This window comes from Balaenoptera physalus (genome assembly GCF_965194825.1).
Source record: "Balaenoptera physalus genome assembly, chromosome: 20".
Taxonomy (NCBI): Eukaryota; Metazoa; Chordata; class Mammalia; order Artiodactyla; family Balaenopteridae; genus Balaenoptera; species Balaenoptera physalus.
Window position 1 is genome coordinate 36,211,008 of NC_138901.1, and position 22,786 is coordinate 36,233,793.

At 43.8% G+C, this 22,786-nt stretch overlaps 1 protein-coding gene across 8 annotated transcripts in view; it reads right to left on the reverse strand.

Moving 5' to 3' along the window:
- Positions 1-22,786, reverse strand: part of MMD (monocyte to macrophage differentiation associated) — an 80,698-nt gene that overhangs the window by 35,378 nt on the left and 22,534 nt on the right. Inside the window, exons 7-9 of one of the 8 annotated variants that reach the window (XR_014257255.1) lie at positions 13,443-13,483; positions 13,122-13,297; positions 11,982-12,216 (exon numbers count right to left, since the gene is read on the reverse strand). The exons of 3 other annotated variants lie outside the window; for them this stretch is intronic. Coding sequence is in view for 3 of the 5 variants with exons in the window: in XM_082440158.1 (XP_082296284.1) it covers positions 18,583-18,783 (201 nt within the window). In the remaining 2 variants the exon portion in view is untranslated. Of the gene's footprint in view, positions 1-1,863; positions 2,984-11,981; positions 12,217-13,121; positions 13,298-13,442; positions 13,484-16,871; positions 18,784-22,786 lie in introns of those variants that run through there. 4 more of the 8 variants (XR_014257256.1, XM_082440161.1, XM_082440162.1 and 1 more) reach the window with 4 other exon arrangements.

Consider the following 22,786-nt stretch of genomic DNA (forward strand, 5'->3'; position numbering starts at 1 on the left):
CCTTAACCTCTCTGAACCTTGGTGTCCTTTTCTGTAAAATGGGGATGTGATAACCTAATGCAATAAAGGATGTAAAATGCTTGGTAGACTACACTGAGTAAAGCACACCTAAGGTTCTATTATCATTTAACCTCAGAAGGTCACCAACACAGACGAGAAGAGAGGAAACACCGCCTTTATGCAGGAGTCTACACAGCCTGGGGAGGCAGGTGAGGAGTGAAGTGTGTGTATGAAGTGTGGATGAAGACATGGGCTGCCTCGTCCTGTTTCTTCATCACATTATTATCCTAGAGGGAGAAGATGCCACTTTGCACTCTCATTGGTGTTGGGTGTTACCCAACTACTACGTCTGGCTTTTCCCCCTCCAAACCTTCTTTTACCGTCTTGAGATCTTTCTGTACACAGGCCGCTACATAAAAGGTCTCTGGAGTTCAAGGTGGGACTAAAAAGCAAGAACAACATTGTCAAATTACTGGGTGTTAAGATCACCATTGTAATCCAGGTGTAAGCTGTAGTGATTTAGCTCAGGATACTTGCTGAGCTGGGTTCCCTCTGCCCATCTCCATCTCCCAAGGGGAAGAACGTTAGAGGGTTGGAAGGAAAACAAGAAAGCAGATGGTGAGTGTACCCGAGAAGGGACCACCAACCCCCCTCCCCAGAGTCAGCTTCAAGGGGGGTGAGATGAATGTCCCCAGGTGAGTGTGAATATCCAGGAGTAGGGGAGCCCTGCCCTGGGCCTGGGACCCAGCGTGCAGGTGTTCCTTACACCTCTGTGGCCTGAGAGCAGTAGGTAGAGATTATTATGCCAGAGGCTGAGAGTAGAGAGAGTCCAAAGCAGCCACTCATAGTTTCCTAGGCTCCACAGGAGCGTGGGAGAATTCTAAATTTCCTTGTGTGTCCAAGAAGGATTATGAGAGACAGCCACCTGGTAGACCCTGATGGTGTCTGCGTCACAATGAAGCAGATGGTCAGGAAACCACACCTGAGGATCAGGTGGAGGCCAGCACAATAGTGACAGGTGCCACCCAGGCATCTGATGCCTTCCCAACCTCTAATGCCCACTCAGCATATGATGCTTAGAATTCAGACGCAGTCCTAGGAAGTGTTAGGAAGGAAAAGTAGAAAACACGGGATTGACTGGGACAGCCTGGAGTTGGCTTGACTAAGAATTCAGTCAGAAGTGGGTGAGGCGGGGGATGGAGACTTTTATAGAGATTAAGTCATGTTACAGAAGATAGCAAAGTAGAGATGTGTTTCTGGCATCCATGAGATATATCACATCCTCTGTGGACAGTTGTTTGTGTGCCTGGATCCCTGCTAGATTGTAAACTCCTTCATGGCATGTTTTGTGTCTCGTGCACCCTTGCTCTCCCCAAGCCCGGGGTCTGCACATCAGAGGTCCAACTGAGAAGTTTGCTCTGAAATGAGATGAGATGGAGGTATGTTTGCCTGGCACACCTGGGCTGTGTCGTGTCTTTTCCATTTGTTCACCTACTGTCACAGCTCAGGAAATGTGTGTGCATTCCTTCATTTGCTCACTCATTCATTCACTCAGAAAATATTTATCGAGTGCTTGAACTATGAAGCTTTACAGAGTGAGTTAGGAGGGGAAAGGAGATTTAAAATGTATTTGCATGGTTTGTTTTTAATTTTCTAGAGTCCTTTCCTACCTACTGTCTCACTTTTGCTTCACAGCCACAGTAGAGGTAAAGGGGAGAGGATTGTGTTAACTTCACTGTACAGGTGAAGAAAAAAGAGAGACAAGTTGAGATTTGACCAAAACAACACAGAAACCTGTGGTAGAGGTGGAGAGGGGGTGGGGTGGGGGGAACCTCTGTTCTTCTGGTTCTTTGCTTCATTGCTCTTAGGTAAAAAGACATCAGAATGTATATTCAGCCAATGGAAAGAGTTCCGAACGGCCAAAACCAGAACAATCCGAGCAATTAAAATAAAGTAGTATTGGATTATATATAGTGATAGAAACAAAGGATTGAATAAGTAAATGGGAGAGAATAGCTAACTTTCCCTGCAGAAGAATTCCAGATAATTGATGTAGATATTCTGTCCTCAAGGATGGGGAGCAAACTCCCCGCTCCTTAGTGTGGCTGTGCATGGTGACTTCCTTCCTAAGAGCACAGTGTGGAAAGAGAGGAAAAAGGGTAACTTGACAGTGGAGAAAGCCGACAGGCACTGCCTCAGCCAGGTGACCCAGGCCAGCGTCAGCAGTGGTAGGTCATGTGGATAGTAGGCACCTCTGGTATGACGTGATGAGAACGGCACTTCACCTCCGTTGAGATCCCTCTCAAAACCCATAACCCTGTCTAATCATGAGAGAGACATGAGACAAATCCCAGGTGAGGAACATTCTACAGATACCTGACCAGTCCTCCTCGGAACTCTCAAGGTCATGACAAACAAGGGAAGTCTGAGAAACTGTCACAGCCAAGAGGAGCCTGAAGAGACACGATGACTAAATGTATCTTGGATGGGATCCTGGAGCAGATAAAGGGCATTAGATAAAAACTGGGGAAATCTGAATAAGTATAGACTTTAGTTCATAATAATTTATCAATTTTGATTCATTAATTGTGACTAATATACCATCTTAGTGTAAGATGTTAATAATAGGAGAAACTGGGTGTGGAGGTACATGGGAACTCGATACTATTGTCGCAACTTTTCTGTAAATCTCAAATTATTCTAAAATTAAAAGCTTATGGGAAATGAATTTTTTTGTTGTTGTTAAAAATAAATGACTTTAATCCCAATCTCCCAATTCATCGCACGAACACCACCCCCGCCACTTTCCCCCCTTGGTGTCCATACGTTTGTTCTCTACATCTGTGTCTCTATTTCTGCCCTGCAAACCGGTTCATCTGTACCATTTTCTAGGTTCCACCTATATGTGTTAATATACGATATTTGTTTTTCTCTTTCTGACTTACTTCACTCTGTATGACAGTCTCTAGCTCCATCCACGTCTCTACAGAAAAAAAAAAAAAAGGAACGAAATTGGGTCATTTGTAGAAATGAATTTTTTTAAAAGATTAATTGGGACTTCCCTGGCAGTCCAGTGGTTAAGACCCCGTGCTTCCACTGCAGGGGGCATGGGTTCGATCCACATGTTGCACGGTACAGCCAAAAAATAAAAGATGAATTGCACAATGAAAAAAAGTGCTGTAAACTTATTGCTGGCATCATTAGGGTGGGGGTGGGAGGCAGCTGCTGTATAAACCTTTATCCTACTTTCCCATGAGTCAAGAGGGATTCAGTCAGCTTTGGTTGAAGTAACACAGAAAAGAGCTCTTGTGTTCCTGTCACAAACATGTGGTCCCTCCGTGCCTGGCTGATTCTGGATAAACACATTTTCCACACCATCATCTCCAGAATCTTTGCTCTCCGAGGTCAATAAGGCTATGAACATCTCTTTGGTTGTTCCTGGAGCCTGAATATATACTTCATGAACCAGCTTATTTTCAGAATCCAGAAAAGAGTGGGAGACTGGGAGTCAGAGTGCCTTTGAGTATCACCTGATCGCCATGCTCCTTGACTTGACCTTTCTCATTCCTTACTTCTTTATCCATAAACTGACGATAATGATGGCCCCAGGGGTAGTACAAGGTTAAATGGTAGAAGGTATGTGAAAGCTTTCTGTGACCTAGAAAGGGCTGTGACGTTTTATTTTGGAACGTCTTTGGTTTTGGGAGACTAGGGCTTCCGGTGTCTCATCCCTTTTTAAGCAGCGCTCTGGCTTATTCACTCAATTCACCTCCACAGACATTTGTCAAGTATCATTAATATGTCAGGCACGTGAAGAAGTGACTTACCTGGGTAATGGCAGCCCTGGAAAAGTAAGAAGTGGAGAAACTCAGGTTTGTCAGAATCTTCATGGCTTTGAAGAGCTGCACATTGCTGGATGGATAAGCTGCTTGTATGGGGATTATAACACACAAGAGGCATTCATTAGTCATGATGACTTTGGTTGTTGGGCATTGAAAACCCAAATCAAAATGTCCTGGACAAGCTGTTGGCTCACCTAACTAGGATGTCCAGAGTTAGGTGGGCTTCAGGGTTCAATGATGCAGTGGCTTAACCACAGCACCAAGGATACAATTTTTCCATTTTCTGTTATCTATAGGGTTGGCGTTATCCTGTAACTAGCTCCTTTTAGGGTAGGGGATGGCTGCCAGCAGCTAGTGGAGCTCTTAGCTTCCTTGTTCATGATGAGGCAGGGTGGGGAGGGCACTTACAAAACTAAAGCCACCACTCATGACCTTGGCCATCCTATATTAATTAGCCGCCCCTACCTCCAGTCTCTTGCTCCAGTCTCTCTGCATTATCTCTTTCACAATTTGAACTATTATTTATTTTTCATTTTGCTTATTATTTATTTGTATGTTTACTCATTTATAGTCAGCTCCCTTTCTGGAATATAAGCTTCATGAGGTCATGGATTTCATCTTGTTCACCACTGGTCCCTAAACCACCTTCTAAGCAGATTGGGGTCCCTCCTCAACACACAGGAGAGAGGCTGAGTGTGCAAAAGGGGTCTTCCTTCCCTGCCATCCTTTCTAAGCTCACGATGCTTGCTGCCTGGGTCATGACTACTGACTGGGAGGAGGTACTGCCAATCAGAATATCACTGGAATATGAAGATCACAGGTGCCACTTGGAAGAGATCTTTCTAACTTTTTCTTTTTTTTTTTTTTGGCCATGCTGCGCAGCATGTGGGATCTTAGTTCCCTGACCAGGGATCAAACCCATGCCCCCTGTAGTGGAAGCACAGAGTCTTAACTACTGGACCACCAGGGAAGTCCCAGAAGAGGTCTTTCTAAACAAAGGCAATCTGAGTTGGTCTAGTCTGGGTGGAAAAACAGAACTGCGGACAAGAGAAACCTAGGTAAAGTTGGGAAGACAAGACTGATGGACAAATTATCCTTGAAGTGAGAAGGAAAAGAAGTAGTGGGCAGCAAGGTTGGTAGTCAAATGGGTGAAAAGCAAAATGGCATGAGATGACCGGTTCAGGACCAAGTCCAAACAGAGGGGGGCATGGCAGACAGAGCTGCTGTCCCACAAACCTCTGTCTACGTTCCTGAGCACATTAACTACACTTTTGCATACACCTTGGCGACGCTCCAAGGGCCCTGTAAAAGATTAATAATAGCTCTTCGCAGTTTAAGAGCATTTCGTAACTTACCAAACATATTCCCAGACATTATCTCATTTCATTGTCATAGCCATTCTGTGGGGTTGGCTTGATTACTCCTATTTTGCAAGTGAAGAAACCAAGCCTCAGAGCGACTTTCCAAAAGCCATGCAGTTCAGAAGAGGAAAAGCTGGGTGCAGACATTTCCCTTCAAATCTTGAGTTCATGCTGCCTCAGTGTAGTTGAAGAAAAATGGGCTAATGATTTCCTGAGATGAAAATACATACTTAGGCCTAGGTTTTTTATTTTGCACTATTTGTCTTTCTGTTTAGAGTTGAGTTGCTGTGTACTTTTGTATACATATGTAATTTTCCATAATGAAAAATTTAAAAAATTGAAAGGATAGGGCTGAGTGGCTTGGGCAGCCCTCAGCAGAGAGAATCAAGGGAAGGTCAGGCCCCAAGAAAGTCAGGTGCTGAAGTGTTTGGGCTTCAGTGATTTAAGATTTCACTTATTTAAAAAAAAAAAAAAGAACATTTGGGAATAAGAAATAAGAAAAAATCATACGTGTGCTCAAGCAGCTAAAAAAAAGGCACAGAGGAATGAGTTGTTCCCTCCGGGTTTTATATTCCCTTGCCAGATCCTTTAATTATGCTTCTATTCCCAAATTTAATTTTCCCCCAGACTTAAATAAAGAGCAGCTGATGCTTCATAGAAGACTTGGTGAAGCAGACTTTCAGAGGTATTTTTGCCCAGGTGCAGGTCCTGGTTTGATGTCCGTTTCACTGTGTGATCTTGGGTTATTATTTCCCTCCTAAGACATTCACTTTCTTCAACCGTAGCAGAGGAATTATGTTATTTGCCACCAAATGGCCTCCCAAGAAAACTGAAAAAGAAAGCGGGGTGATAGCCATGAAGGCTCTTGGAAAATTTCCAAAGTAGAATGTCTTAAGCTGGGAGACATTATTATTAGAGCATTCCTTGAACTCACCTGGGTTTGTGGGTTACTAGAGTCCAGGGCTCTGGTAGCCTCTGCTGCCCTGGAATTAAATCTGAAAGGACCTTATTGATTGACCTGTCTGGAATGGGACCTCAGAGCTTTGGAAGCTGGATGCCTCCTGGTTGATTTGGTTGGTTGGACACAGCTTTCACCCCATAAGGTGTTATGGATTTGAGCTGATGCTTCAGGAAGCAGAGTGTCCTGAGAAAGAGATGTGGTCTGTCCTTGATTATCCATGCTAAGGGGCAGATCAAAATCTCAAAGTGCAGATCATAGTCTCAAAGGGCAGATCTTCTCGAGGAATGGGATCATTTTAATTCAACATTGCAATACTACTTTTTTTTTTTTTTTTTACCTCCTTAAATTTGTTTGCTCAGGCTTAGCTTTGCAAAACAGAAGAGAGATGTGGCCCAGATAGATACTGAGTGGGGGGAGGAAAGTCATCTGGGATTAAGCGTGGCTCAAGACTTGTCTCTCTTTGCTTTCACTTTCAAAGACTTCAGTACATGTGCTGATGGCTCATCTGACAGCCTGGTCTCCCAGCTTCTTGTCTTCTCAGTGTTACTGATGTTCTTTCAACAAATGTTCCCTTCAGTGCCACTGACCATCAAGTCTTCATTTAATCGTTCATTCATTTGCTTATTCAATGTATGTTCCAAGTAGCTCCTATGTGTTGAGAACTTCTTAAGGATCAGGTGTACAAAGATTAGAAACCTTCCTTTACCTTGAGGTCTGTTGTGGGAAACAGATGAGAACCGTATGGTGTGATTAATAACTATCATAGGGGAATGCCTCTGGTGACTGTGAAGGAGGAGCACTTTCTAAGCCCAGTGGAGTCAGAAAAGACTTTCAGGAGGAGGTAACACTTGGACTTGAAGCCTAAGTAGGAATTTATCATGTGGATGGATGAAGGTGAAGGTGCAGGGAGGGAGGGCATTCTAAGAAGAGGGCACAGCATGTGCAAAGCCATGAAGGCATGATATAGCAGTGGCATAGTTGAGGAACAGCAAGCATTCTGAGTGGCTGGAGGGTACCTGTGGAGTGGCAGGAGAGATGAGTAAGTAGGTAAGTAGGTGCCAGATCCAGCACTAGGCTTATCCTGAAGGACATGGGGAACTACTTTGGGGAATTGAGTCAGATTCTCATTTTAGAAAGAATGCTCTGGCAGAAATGTGGAGATTAGAATAGAGACGTGTGAGATTGAAGGAGTGGGGTGGGTGGCAGAGAGACCTGTTGGGAGCTTTCACCATGAACCAGCTGAGAATGGATAAGGGCCTCCACTCAGCCAGTGCTGGTGGAGGAGGGGAGGGTTGGAGAGAGAGATCTGAGCGGAGGGTATGAGACTCGGGAACTGATGGAATGTGGGGGACAGATGTGAGGGAGGGAAAGTCTAGAGTGGCTCCCAGATTCCTGGTGACACTGAGCAGGGCCCTGTGGGGCTCCTGGGCACAAAGCCTTCCTGTGTCCCCATTTCTTTGATTACCTTCATTCAGCCTCCATGACCTTCCCTGTGTTCCAATGGGCAGGTTCAAGCAGTTGTTCATTAGGGAAGGGAGGGGATGTGAGACCAGAGAGAAACAGTCAAGAGAAAAAATAGTGCAGCCTTGGGGCAAGGTACTTGTTCCCCATCAACAGATACCCACAACAATATCTTTGAGCTGTTTTGCAGATACTGAAAGCCTTTACAGGTGGGAGAAGTTAACGATTAATGATGGTATGCTGCCGACAAACATGTAGACCCCAGGCCAGCTGGATCCTGAAGGTTGATGATGCTGACTGCTACTTACCGCACCACCAGCCCATCAGAAGAATGTCCACGAGCCGATCACACCCTCTTTGAACCATTACTTTAAAACTTCTCACTATCCTCTCCAAGTTGGGATACATAGTTTTTTGAGGCAGGAGGCTGCTGTGTCCCCCTTTGCCTGGCAAAGTAATAAAGCTATCCTTTTCTACTTCACCCACAACTCTGTCTCCGAGATTTGATTCAGCACTGGTGTACAGAGAAGCTGATCTTTCAGCGTCCCTGGCTTAGGTGACTGTAGATGATCAGACTGCTGGCACATAGGACACACATGAGGAGAATCCGGTTTGGGAGAAAGATGATTTATTTAGCTTTGAAAAGATTGAGGTGAGTATGGGACATCTATGTGGAAATAGCCAGTATGCAAATAGGTTTGAGGATTTGGAAGACAAGAGTGTTTGAGACTAGAGACCCTCACCATGGGCCTCAGTGAGATCACTGAGGCTGAGTAAGGGAAGAAAGGAAGCAGGAGGGCTGAGGAGGACCCCAGGAAACCAACATTTTAGGTCAAGTAGAGCAGGACGATCCAGGAAAGAAGACTGAGAAAGAGAGTCCAAAAATGCAGGGGGGAACCACGAGACAGCATGCCAGGGAGGACAGGGCAGATTTCAGAAGGGAGAGTGGACAGTGCTGTCAGGTTCCTAGGGAGGGCAAGTCTGATGAAGGCGAAAAATGAGGGGCGTGGTTGGTAGAGCATGGGCCCCGTAGCTGATGGGCTTGAGGAAGAGCCTTAGCTAGGAGGAGGGCCACCCTTCACTAACGTGGGATGAGAGGAGCTGGGGAGGAGAGCCATCTGCCTTACCCTAGTTCCTAGACAAGATCCTAGCCAAGAGCTATTTCACATTCTCCAGAGCACCTCTGATGAGGAAGAGCAGTTGGAAATGGAATTCGGCACCTAGTGATTGTCAGGTCCTGTGTTGGACATTTCATGCAAATAATCTCACCATAGCCCGGTGAGGTGACAGCATAATCTTCCCTTTCAAGCCTTGAGGACATCAAGGCTGAGTCAAGTCACTTATTCATCTTTCCTCTCCACTGGCCAGGTCACAGCCCCCAAAACAGATCTCTGAAGAGCCAGCCTTTCATCTCTCACTGGCTCAAGTTCCTAAAGCTGATAAAGAATAAAGATAGGCTTGGGCCAGATACAGAGTAGATTTCCACCACTGAGGCCTCCACATGGACAAGTTAAATCAATGGGCAGAAGAGAGGTGGAGACCCTGCACAAAGCAGCTTTCTTTTTCAGGAGCAAAGATAAGCCTGGGAGGGGTGGAGGTGGGGGTACTTGTAGGGGAGGAAGTTCAGCTCCCTACATGACTTAGCTGCAAATCTCCCTCCTAAACAATTAGACAGTTCAAGGCTGCTTGGGAGGAAATACACAGGACCACTTTTTATCTCTAAGACTGGTGCTTGTTTTTACATGAATACTTTTACCGTGTTTCACTATCCTCTGAGGTTGGTCTTATTACTAAAATCTGCATTTTAAAGATAAACAAACCAAAACTCAGGGATTTGCCCATGTCCTTTCTGCTATGTAGGAGCCAGAACTCAATTCATTATGCAGAACCCAGCTTTGGGATCTCTCTAACCCTGAGGTGTGGATGATCCCACGAGGAATTCCATCACTAATAACAACCCCTCACATGCACCCAGGGACCTTACAGTGGCTTCCAAGGCCCTATGTATCCGTCATTCCGTTCCCCTATTAAAGAAAAAATTATCCATGACGCTTGTTAAAGATGGGAAGTCAGACTTCATTCAGGGGCTACTGCAGTGGGGTTTTGGAGTAAGGAGACTCAACTCAATACGACAAGTGAGGAGTTATAGCCCAAAGACCGGGGGGGCGGGGGAGGGGGGTGGCCAGAGGATGGAAAATTACTAAGATATCAATGGTTGGGGGATGAGGAATTTCATTAGCTATCAAGGGTGGGGGATTTTCTACTGAACTGACCCAGCAGGATTCTTGCTAAAACTGGACTAAATGAGCCAAGGACAGAGCTCAAGGTCAGGGACTATTCAGAAAGAGGACTCAGGAGGCTGACAAGTTTGGTCAAAGGAGATGATAGTTTTTATCAGCTTCTCTGACCTCATCTCCAGAACTGCTCTTCCCTTGCTCAAAATGCTCCTTACAGGCCTCCTTCTGTGCCGGGCACACTCCACCCTCAGGCCTTCCCAGGAATGCCTTTCCCAGCAGGAATCATGGCCCCCGAAGGTGTTTACTCAATCTCCCCTTATCAGAGAAGCCTTCCCGGGCCCGTCTGTGAGCGTAAGTCCACCCCTGCCCTCGCACTCCCCCTGCCTCTTTCCTATTGATTTTGCTCCATAGCACTTATCACCATCTAACACGCTGAGTGTTTTACTTATACATTTTATTTATAGTCTGTTTCCCCCCCAGGAGAATGTCAGTCCCATGAGGCAGGAATTTGTGTCTGTTTTGTTCACTGTTGTATCCCCAGCACCTGGAACAGCATCTGGCACGTAGGAGGGGCTCATTCTTTGTTGAATGAATTGGATGCCTGGATGATGGTCTCCATAATAGCCTCAAATCTTGATTATCGATGTCAACAGCAAAGGATAACAGTCCCCAGTGTTGGAAGACCCATCCAACCAACTCATAATGTATTTTACCATGCGTTATTTCAAATTTTATACAGTAACCCAGGAGTTAGCTCAGATGAACCATGGAATATTTGCCTCCCATAAGAATTCTATGGTGTTATGTGCTTAGGAGAGGTTAAAAAAAGGAAAAGGAAGCCCAGAAATACTGGAAAAAAGAAACCCGTCTAGGATTCAGAGTTTGTGGCAGAAAAATCCATGTGAGTATGGGATCATCTTCCTCGCTCTCCAAAAGAACAGATGAGTCAGTCTCCCTCTCTCTCTCTCTCTCTCTCTCCCCTCTCCAGAGAGATCATGTATAACAGGCCCTTAGTTGGCACTCAATCCATATAAGCTGTTACTACTATGTTATCATCGTCTTCCCTCCAGACACCCTATGCGGCCGTTTCCCAAGTGTACCCCATGCTGTTCCTGAAACTTGCCCTGCTTTCAGCTGCCAGGTGCCCCTGCACTTGCTGTTCCTATGCTTGGAATGTTGTCTTCCCCCACCCTGTCTCTACCCACTGCCCCTTCACTTCTCGTCTCCCTAGTAATTCTTCACACACCCTTCAAGTCTCAGCTGAAATTGCCTCTACAGGGAGGACTTTGGGCTCCCCTGGGTAGAGTTAATCACTCCTCCAGTAATAGCAGCCAATATAAACACTGATTAGGTTGCATTATAATTGCTAGTTTGTTCCCTTGACCTCCCTAGGAGAATGTGGGAGCCTGGAGGGCACAGACTTACCTTATTTGGTACTGTCTTCCCAGCCACTGACACATGTCTGATACACCCCAGGACTGGGGTGAACAATGGGGGTCTACAGGCAGCCCAGGCACTGTCAACACCAAGAGAAACATCTCGCTGGTCAGGTGTTTCTCACTCCTCACCCTTTGCCTGGGAGGCTGGGGAAAGCCTGCTTCAAAGGCACCCTGACACACTTGAACTTATGAGCTTCTGGGGTGCAAGGTGGCTCGCTCCCTCTCAGGGGTCACACATCTGAGGGCAGAGTTCACACAGGGTTCCTCTAAAGCATAAGCTGCTTTCAGTGCTCTTCCAAAGCAAGAACTGATTTTCAGACAGGGAATTCAAACCCGGCCCAGCAGATGCAAACCTATTGAACCAAGCAAGGCACCCCTGTTGAAAAGCTAGTTAAACCAGCATCACTTTCTACTTGCCTGTTCACACTGTCGTGTTCACTGGCTACATTCATCTGGAAAGTGCCAAAAACAGGTCAGCAAAACCCCACCAAGGCCTCGGAACCAGATAAGGGAGTGGAGCCAGGGGATCATCTGGCCTGAGTGACAGGCAGGGGTTTTGTCTTTTTATAGCATCCCCAGTGGTGGATCAGTCCCTAGCACAGACTTGACACCCATTAAATATTTGACGAATGAATGTGCAACTTCACTGGGAAAGAAACAAGATGAAGGAGACATTGTAGCACTGTAGTTAGAAGTAATTCTTTAACAAGCCAACGAAGGTGCACCTGGTAGGTGAGCCTCCCAAGTGGCACGCTCAGGTAACAACAGACAGTGACCACATTGCTATCCAAGAGTGTGGGCCCAGTTAACTAGGGGCCTTTGGGTTGACTAAGTGGAGGAAGCATCCTCTCTGTGCACAGAAGTAGAACTGCCCAGCCTTCCTTGTCCACCCTTTGTCCACATAGTGTTCAGCGTCTGTTTCAAGAAATATTGAATATTGAAAGAACATTTGTTACAGAGGGCACAAAATCATTAGAAAGCCAGGGGTGACCACATGCCTCCGTGTAGCTTTGGCCACACTTCCGTACATTTTTAAGAGCTAAAAACTGCATAAGACTTTTTAAGAGTGCTACTAACTGTTCCTTCAGGTTGCTTCTGCATGTAAATCTCTGCAGGTGGGCTACAATCATTTTAAAAGCTCAGCCATATGGGAAGGAAGCTAACATTTGTCTAGTGCCAGTCACATGCCAGAATGCATGAACTAGACACTTTGGGGGTATCATTTCATCCTAGGGCTGCACCACGAGGGACGTGCTGGTCCCCTTCTGCAGGTAGGAACGGAGGCTCCAAGGTCACGAGGGACTTGCCTAAGTTCACCGGCCAATCTGTCCCAGGCTGGCTGATTCCACGCTGACTCAACACACAGCTCGCAGATGAGATCAGAAAACACTCATGATTTTAAGAGAACCAAATCTTTTTGATGGATAAATTTTCCTGACCCTTTCAGTGGCTGCCACATTTGTTTGGGTGTACTAAGTTTGGCCTGGCACAGAACAGCAAGGGGACCTGTGACCTCTCCCAGGAGATAAGGTAAGGCTGAAAGCATGTTTCCCAAGTCCCCCTGAAGCCTAGCCAATGTTTTGACTTAGTCTGAGGGACAGTGAACTGTGTAGGAGAATGAGAATGTGCTGCTGTGTTGAACAGGCCCCTGAAGGGAATAAACTCCCTTTGCAAATGGCTACACTGCACAGTGGCACTGTTTCTTGGAAAAATCACCCATCACTGGGATGTAGGAAGATGCACAGAATGTAAGAACAGGTTGGCACTGTCTGTTCCAACCAGCAAAAGCAGCAGAAAGACATGAATGCAGTAATCCTAACCTTGTTAGACTAAAGACATTCCTTGTGTCCTCTTGGGACACTTTATTTTGCTTCCCAAGGAGGGAGGTGAATCCGCTTCCTCGAGGTCAGTTTCATTTGGAGATTTTCTTCTTCCACTCTCCATTTAATTGGCACATGAGAAGAGCAGACATAACCTGAAGATGCCAAGTAAAAATCTGTAGGTTTGGAATGAGTTTTATTTTTAAAAGGTCTTCCTTTGGGTAAACCCATTAATAAAACTTTGACCCAGGGATTACACTCCTGAGAATGAAAACACTAAGACTCCAGGCTTCCTGGGTTTAGTCAGGCGCTAACACTTACCTTGGACAAGGAAATTCATTCATCTGTGCTTGTCTCCTAATCTGTAAAATGGAGATAATAAAATTATCTACCCTTGAGGTTTTCTGTAAAGAGTGAGATAATCCATGTAACTAGCACAGGACCAGTCCCCCAAACATAGGAAGCACTCAATTGTTTCTTATTATTAACTTAAAAGTTGTTTCTTATTATTACCTTAAAGACCCAGTCACAAACATGGACAAAGCTTTATGCAAAGTTGTTCATGCAGCATTGTTTACAATAATGAAAAATCTGAATCTAAAAACCCCAAATTAGGTGAATGACTAAGCAAAACTGGCTGCATGTCTGGTCCGGAAAGATGATGGAGCCATTAAAAATTCTGGCTATGAAAACTATATAATAGGGACTTCCCTGGTGGTGCAGTGGTTAAGAATCCACCTGCCAATGCAGGGACGCGGGTTTGATCCCTGATCCAGGAAGATCCCACAGGCTGTGGAGCAACTAAGCCCGTGTGCCACAACTCTGAGCCTGCATGCCACAACTACTGAAGCCCATGAGCCTAGAGCCTGTGCTCCGCAACAAGAGAAGCTACCACAATGAGAAGCCTGCATACCGCAACGAAAAGTAGCCCCCGCTCGCTGCAACTAGAGAAAGCCTGTGTGTAGCAACAAAGACCCAATGCAGCCAAAAATTAAAAAAATTTTAAAACTATATAATAATTTTTTAAAGTGTTTATAATGTAGTAAGTGGGAAAACGCAGTGTAATAATTGCAAATGCGGCATACTTACAAATGTATAAAACAAAAACCAAATCCCATAAATAGAGGGGCAAGAAGAATGGCAGGAAATACATGAACATGCATTAGGAGGAGTGAACTCTATGTAATTTTTAGTTTTCTGAGAGTAAAAATATACAAAATAATATGTAGAATTATGTTAAAGTTGTTGCTTTCTGAGTGCAGTCTGCACCGAGGTTCAAGGGTTGCAGAACTGAGTGCTATTTCAGTTTATTATTATGTTCAGAGAAGAGAACCAGAGGGATGCAGGGTAGGCAAAATCGTTTTCCAGACTTTTAAATGATGGATAGTTGGTCCTCTGGACCCTTCAGTAAACAAGCTTGGATTTTTCCTTATTTAGGACACACTGTCTAATGTTTCCACGCCAATTTTTCATCAACTCTGCTGTGGTTGCTACAAATGTTCTAGCTGGCCCTTGGTCAGGGAAGCCAGTGAGGCCAAGGAACTGAAAGTCAGGCTTCAGCCAGTCAGTGAGAGCCACCTTGACTTTCATGGACCAGATCAACAGGGTGAAAATCAAGTCCACCCTAAAAACACTTTATTTTCAGTCTCTCTCTTCCGTGACGCCATCCTCCAACCCACCTCTCTCTCTCTTCTTTCATTCCCAAGCCCTATTTCCACTCCTACTGTGAGCCCAGAGCTGTGCTGGGGACAGAGGTTGTCGAGACTCAGCTCCTGCCATGAGAGAGGGCAATCCCCAGCCACAGAGGGAGCAGACAAGCAAATGCATCCCAGTGCAACATGACAGGGGCCACGAAGGAGCGTCAGTGCTGCAGCGTCAAAGAGGCCTGGGCCTGGCTGGCATTGGTGGAGGTTTGGACCCAGCAAATGTTTCAGGGCAGGGAAAGGGCTGGGGTAAAGGCATTCCAGGCTGAGGAACAGCAGGTACAAAAGCAGAGTTACAAAAGCATCATGAGGGCAAGGTGTTGTCGTGGGACTGGTCTGTGGGGTTCAGCAGGGGAGAGGATCAGGACGAGTTAGCATGTGACGAGGCCACGAGAAAGAGATTGGCTTGAGTCATATAGACTCATAGTCAACGGCAGTTTTGAAGCAGGGGAGAGACATGCTCAGATTCTTTCAGGAAGATAACGCTGGTAAGTGTGGAGGATGAGCCTGATGGGTGTGACCAGGGCAGGGGTACAATGAGGAGGTGGCTGCAATAGTCTAAGGACAGCAAACTAGGGCTTCTTAGGGCCCTGCAGTGGGAAGGGGGTGAGAAACTAGATCAGGGAGTTGGGCCTAAAGGGGAGGTGACAGTTCTGGCTGACTGGTTGGATCTGGGGCGTGAGAGAAATCAAGGATGTAGATAGCTATGGCCATGCCATTAACCAGGATAGGACGCTTCAGATAAATGGGTTTGATGGGGGAAGAAAGAAAGATAATGCACTCAGTTTGGGACAGGGTGAGTAAAATGTTCCGGAGGTGGGGAAGGGGGGCATCTGGGCAGTTGATTAGAGAGGTCTGGCCTTCAGAAAAGTTTTAGGCTGGAGATGCTGATAAGGAAGATGATAGCACAGAAGTGGGGGCAGATGCTGCTCTAGAGAGAGATGAGGTTACCCTGCTGGACTAGACGACAGAATTCTTGGGAAGAATAACGCTTCAAGACACTCAATCTTCAAAATTAGACTCGATGGAGGTTTCCCCGAGGGTTTTTTTTAGGCTCTAAACTGCGTGACTATTTGTTTTCTTTTCCATGTGCATGCTTGATGAATTTTCAGTTCAATTTTTTGGATTCATTTGTTTTTGCTGACTCTGACGAATTTTCAGTTCAATTTTTTCGATTCACTTGTTTTTGCTGTGGTGTAAAGTGAATAGGAGGCTTCAGAGCTGGAGAGACCTGGGTTCCTGTCTCAGTTCCCTAAGCATGAAGCAGTCAGAGCAGCTCTGACTCTGTTTCCCACACTGTAGAAGAGGGAGAATGAAATCTAACAAACACTCACAGAGTTCTTACATTTGCAATATGTGTGTCTGCTTGGTAACAAAAAAACGTGTAACCTCAGTCCTACGGTGTATTATATAAACTAAACCAAAGGTCTTCTCTGGGATGAAGATACATCATCTATAAAATTTATAATCTTTAGGCCCAGACTAGTATATTTTAAACTGAAAACGTGGTTTGATTTTAATGTTTGCACTGTTTCTGGCAATTCAATTATTAAAAAGTGGACTAGGGCTTCCCTGGTGGCGCAGTGGTTGAGAATCTGCCTGCCAATGCAGGGGACACGGGTTCGAGCCCTGGTCTGGGAGGATCCCACATGCCGCGGAGCGACTGGGTCCGTGAGCCACAACTGCTGAGCCTGAGCGTCTGGAGCCTGTGCTCCGCAACGAGAGGCCGCGATAGTGAGAGGCCCGCGCACCGCGATGAAGAGTGGCCTCCGCTCGCCGCAACTGGAGAAAGCCCTCACACAGAAACGAAGACCCAACACAGCCAAAAATAATAAAACATAATAAATAAATAATAAATAAAAATTAAAAAAAAAAAAAAAAAGTGGACTAGAAAATTCTAGATGTCAGGGTACATTTGTTTTTCTTCCCATCCTGGCTTTTCAGAAAAAAAAAAAAAGGCTACTATACGAATTACATATGCTAGATGAGCTCAGGCTTTCAAAAATGCATTATCATTTTCACAGTCATCTAATTTAGAGACAGTGGAACAAATCCAAGTAACAATTTTATTTTAGTCTACAGCACTATTTTTTACATACATTTTAGTGGTTTTGACAGTGGTACTTTTGAGCAGACTTTAAATGAATCCACAAAAGTTAATACATTTAAAATAAAATATACACAATAAAACAAGGGGCATCCAGATGTTCAGAATCATGCAGAAGGGGTGGTCTGGCTGGTGCTATCACTGGATACCTTGCCTATTTAAGAATTCACCAGCAAGAGGCCGTTCTTCTGTTCTTCATTCCCACATAATTTACCAAAGTCGGAGAGTTCTAAACATACACACACAAAATAAACCCTCATTTAAAGCTACATCAGTACAAAATTTCAATGAATTGACTTCAATGTATTGACAAACCAACAATTCCAATGATCAAACCCATCACTAGAAAACAGGCAATATCAGCACCTGATCTAAATTTAGGCAAGGTTATCTCATTTATTAAAACACCAACAGGAGATTAACCAACAAAGCAACTAATATGTTAATCTTAATATAAGACACTGAAGGAAAACCAAAAACAATATATTAAATACCACTCCACTGAGCCAGGATATAACCCATGGACGACAGACACATGAGTTTATCTGTCAAACAGTGCTTTAAATACTTTTCCATGAAAAAGAGGAAAGTGTATCAGAAGATGCAAAGGAAAGGTAGAAATGTGAATTTATGCATCTAGTTCCATAATTTAAAATGACTATCAAACTGATAATATAAAGCTAAGTGACAATGACAACCATTGGGCACCAAACAGGCATGACCACTATTCACTGTAATCCATAACACTCTTCAGGAGTTTTCAGTGGATGGCCAACCCAACAATATTCTCTTAGTACACACTAGATACTCATCCGCTGTTGAAAAGGACCCTGAAGAAGACATGGCAAAGGCATAGAGAAAAAGTTTAATCTTTTGAAAAAGTTAATGATATCAAAATACTTTTCCATCGCTGGGAAACCAAACTAGGTCAAGTATACAGCCCAAAGCAACATGGAATTCAGAGTCAGAGGCTGGCAGAAGAGTTTTGGAAAACTTGTAGTTTTTAAAAATTGGCAATTTCTCCATGCTTAATAAAACTATCAGAAGAGGTATAATGTTTGTTCATTTGTGGAATGTTGACAGCTTGCTGCAAAAATTCACACGAATGAGGAACTGCAGAAATGCGTTTCAATGAAGTATTTTTTAAAAATTTACAAAAAACTGAAGTTTCTATTTAAAAAATAACCATGTTATGCCAAGATGAAACATGGTAAAAAGTAGTGTAAATTCTGTCCATGATTCTTTACACAGCTAATGGGAAAGTGATAGAAACCATTTTCTCTTAAAAAGGAAGTTTTGTTATTGCACTGACTTTTACAGCCTGACCTGGTAATTTAGAAAAATTATGTAGTAAAATCTGTAAAATTAAAATACAAAATTCTGGTTTGTAAACATCAGTTGGCCAAGTCTATCCAGAGTACTTCAGATAGTGGAATGGAATGAATAATTAATTCACTACCTTATTTATCTGCTGTGAGGGGGAAAATTCCAGAACACAGCTTTTATACTTTCACAGTAATTATATTCAAAAGATATAAAGTCAGTACAGCTGTCTTCTTTTTTTCTTCCCTCTGTGCAGTTTTCAGCTCTTACCCCGCTCCTAAGTGCCATAATTGAAATAATACTGGTTTGGAGACCTAGTAAAGATTGGTCATAAATGTCGCATAAAGTCTGTAGGACTTCGGTAAAGATATTTCCAAATGGCATAGTAATGCACTGCAGCTGCCGTGGCCACGAACAGGTGCCAGATGGCATGGGCAAATGGAATGATGCCATCGCTCTTGAAGAACACAACACCCAGGCAATAAATTAAGCCCCCATAGGCAAGTTCCTGAAGTCCATCGGTGTTACTCTGTCAACAGAGGAAAAAATTTAAAAGGTTTTGATGTTATTCTGATATGACAAGCTAAAGAGATCACTGCAATATCCCCTAAGTCTCCTGATTTTCTAGACAATGAAGTAGCTCTGAACAGATAGAATCCTCATCTGTAAACATGAATTACACTTAAGTGGACCTGGGTTACCCTCTGAATCGGCCAAGCAGTCAGGGTACAGGTCCCGTGGGAAAAAGAAGCACCTTCTGCTCATTTATACCATGTTTAAGCAGACTGCAATCGCATCTACAAGGAGCAACAGTTCATTTTAATAAAGTACAGTCCTTGGCTTTCATATTCCTCCTTAGGAGCTTTCTTCCCTACACCCATGCCACTCCATTTATAATCCACATCTCAGCCTGGTTTTCACTCCCTTTGTCCTCCTCAAACACTGTTCTACACTAATCGCTTTTCCCAGACTCTTCACTTGCTTCTGTGAGCTTATGGCTTCCTTATGGCTGACACAGGAAAATCATAGCTAGGAGTGACCTCTGAGATCTGAGACCATGTAGCACAATATATTTCCTAACCTTCTAGATGTTGCCAGGCCTTTTTGTCTTTGTGCCTGGGAGTTTCTTAGCTTAGGAGGAAATTAACAGTCAGGTGTGCTTTAGCACAAAAAGGAATATTTATAGGCTACTCTTGGTTTTCAAAGACCTCGACCCATCTACAAGATTAGACTGGGCTGTATGAATGAGAGGGGAAGAGAACAGAGGCAGGGCTTAAGAAGTTGACAGAGAAACAAGTCTGGATTTCTGGGGACCAGGAATAGAAAGGTCTCAGGTTCTGCAGGGTGAGTGGAAACCTAAGCCAAATCGTGGCAAGGCCTTGGAAGGGGACAGGTGTGTGGGTGTCCCAGAGGCCTGGGCACTGATGGCTGTAACGCTGTTAGCCTTGGGGCAGGTCCTGGTGGACAAGTCCAACAAGGAACATGGGGAAGCTCCAGTGCAGCCACCTACTTGAATGGCCCCATGGGCCTCGGCCAGAGCAACGGCTGCCACAGACACAAGCTAAGAACCAAGCGTGAGGATCCAGGGCCAGGGGTGAGGATTAGCCCTATTTTCAAAGTTCACATAAGCACCACGGTTTTCGTAAGATCAAAAGATGAGGAAGGAGCCAATCCAAACTGACTGATACTGGACTTCTCCTTAACCTTGGTAAGATGGCACATCAGTCAGATTTCATTTTATTTAAAAAGTAAAACATAGCAAAACAAGACACCAGCTACATTTATTAGTTCCTAGAGGTTATAAAACAATTAGTATCCATTAATTATACAAAATTCTCTGTGTATGTGTTATTAGAGGCATTTTCCTAGAGAGGATTGAGGTTTTCATGGGATTCTCACAGGGGCATCTGACTCCCCAGTGAAGACTCACTCATCCAACACAACCTCCTTAATTTAGAGATGAAGAGGCTAAGGCCAGAGAAATAAGTAGCCTGAACAAAGTCACACAGCTGGTTGCTGCCCTGAAAGACACCACTCCTTCTTCTTCCACTAAAAGAATAAACAAGAGACCAAACCAAGCACACAGTTTGGTTTTGACATACATTCTGTTAATAGGTAGTTCCTCAAGATACCACATCTGCTTATCAACTTTCAAAGAACCAGACATAGTTAATCCTAAAACAAACAAAACCAGGTATGTTTTCTTCATTATCAATGTCATTACTATGTTTCTATGTACCAGGACTTGTTTGAAGCACTCATTTAATCTTCACAACCCTAACTTAGGTACTAATTTACCCCAACTTTACAGACGAGAAAACTAGAATACATAGAGGTTAAATAATCTACCAAGGTCACGTAACTTTTAAGTGTCAGAATCAGGATTTGAACCAAGAACTAAAGTGTTTTATTTCCTGAACTTATATTCCTTTTTTGGGGGGAGGGGGTGTTTTAAAAATTGATGATTAATTTACATAGTGTAATGCATAGATATTAAGTGAACAGTAAGGTTTGCCCTTCCACTAAGGCAACTACTGTTCTTACTGCAATTACCACAGACTAAGCCTCTCTGTTCTAGAACCTCACATAAATGGAATTATACTGTATGTACATTTTTGTGTCTGGCTTCCTTTTTGCTCAAAATGTTTTTGAGATTCATGCATGTGCGACTGTATATCAGTTATTCATTCCTTTCTATTACTTAGCATTCCACTGATTTATTTAACATAATTTGTTTATCCTTTCCATTTTGGGGCTATCATGAATAAAATTAACATTTATATTGTTTTACAAGTCCTTTTGTAGATATATGTTTTCATTTTTGTTGTCATAAATTTATGCTTAATTTTATAATAAACTGCTAAACAAATTTCCAAAGTGGTTATACCATTTTATACTCTCCCCAACAATGAATTAGGGTTCTAGTTATTTCACGTCCTTGCTGGGTTTTGGTGGCATCAGTCTTTTTAATTTAATTTTAACTATTCTATAGGGTGTGTAGTGGTGGCATGTTGAGGTTTTAATTTTCGTTTCCCTGATTTCTCTGATGACTAGTTACATTGAGCAGTTTTTCAAGGGCTTACTGGATACTTGTATCTCTTTCTCTTTATAAAGTGTCTGTTCAAGTGTTTTACCCATTTTTATAGGATTGGCTTTTTATTATTGACTTAGAGTGCTACAATATTTGATATACATCCTTTGTCAGATACATATAACTGATCTTTTCTTCTGCCGTATCCCATTTGTTGTTAAACTCCTCCAAATAAATTTTTTTCTTAACATATAGTTTTCAGATCTAGAATTTCCATTTGGCCCTTCTTGCTTGTTTAGTAGTATTTGTTTGGATAATGGATGCCGAGTTGTTAGAGTATAGATTTTGTTGTCTTCCTCGAAGGAATGTTGAGTTTGTTCCAGTAGGCAGTTTATTTACCGAAGGATCAATTTTATCCTTTCGAGGTTTCTGGGCTTTGTTATGGCAGTGCCAGAGCCGCTCTCACTCTAGGGCCAGAGTAGCTCTTATCCTAAGGTATGGTCTTGCTAGGGTCAATGGAATACCTAAGTTGTTCAGCATGGTCTCCTGCTCTGGCTGGCTGGAACTCTGGTATCTCCCAGTACTAGGCTCCTTCTGGAATCTCCATTTATCTCACAGCCTTCCAATAGCTATCCTCAGCCAGTGCACACAGAGTGTTGCCCTGCACAAATGCAGCTTAGTATTCGGGCAAGGACTCAAGGAAACCCCTTGTAGATTTCTGGAGACTCTCTGTGAAGTTCCCTCCTCTCCAGTACCCTGCCCCAAAACTGCAGCTGGCTCGGGAGCTGAAATGCTGATTTGTTTCCTCCACCCAGACTGCTGCTCTTGGACTCCATTTTCTTTCGCAGTTTGGAAAGCATTCCGGGGAGAAAACTGCAGTGCGTGTGAAGCTCATCTTTTGGTTTCTCTCCCCGCAAGCATCATAGTCCTATATGTCTGTGTCCAATGCCAAAAAATAGTTGTTTCACATACTTTTCCTACTTTTATAAGTTCTTTATGGTAGAAGGGTAATTCCGATACCCATTATTCTGACCAGAACACCAAAGGTTTGAGTCTTCATCACTTGTACTGTTTCTTTGTTCCTTCAGATGGCCTGTGTGGTTCTTTCTGATCTGGTCTCTGTCTAGCTCACGAGTTTTATCACGAGACTTGTGCTACCTGCATAATTACACCCCCTCATGCATATATGCATATTCAGATGCTCGTGCTCTCCGCATCTCTGGGGCTTCCTTCATGCTGTATCCTTTTCCTGTACCACCTGCATCACTCCTTCCATCTCTTGGCTCCTATTTGTCTTTCTGAATCAGCTTAAATAGCATTTCCTCTGGTACATCTATCACGCGCTCCCATAGTAGGCTGTACTTTCCCCAATCAAAGACATTGTAAAACTTTATGGTAATTTCTTATTTTATATGAATTGTATTTTTCTGCTTGATTCTAAGTTCTATCTGGGCAAGTGTGGGGATTTTCCTGTTTGATTAACATAAACATTAGTCACCTG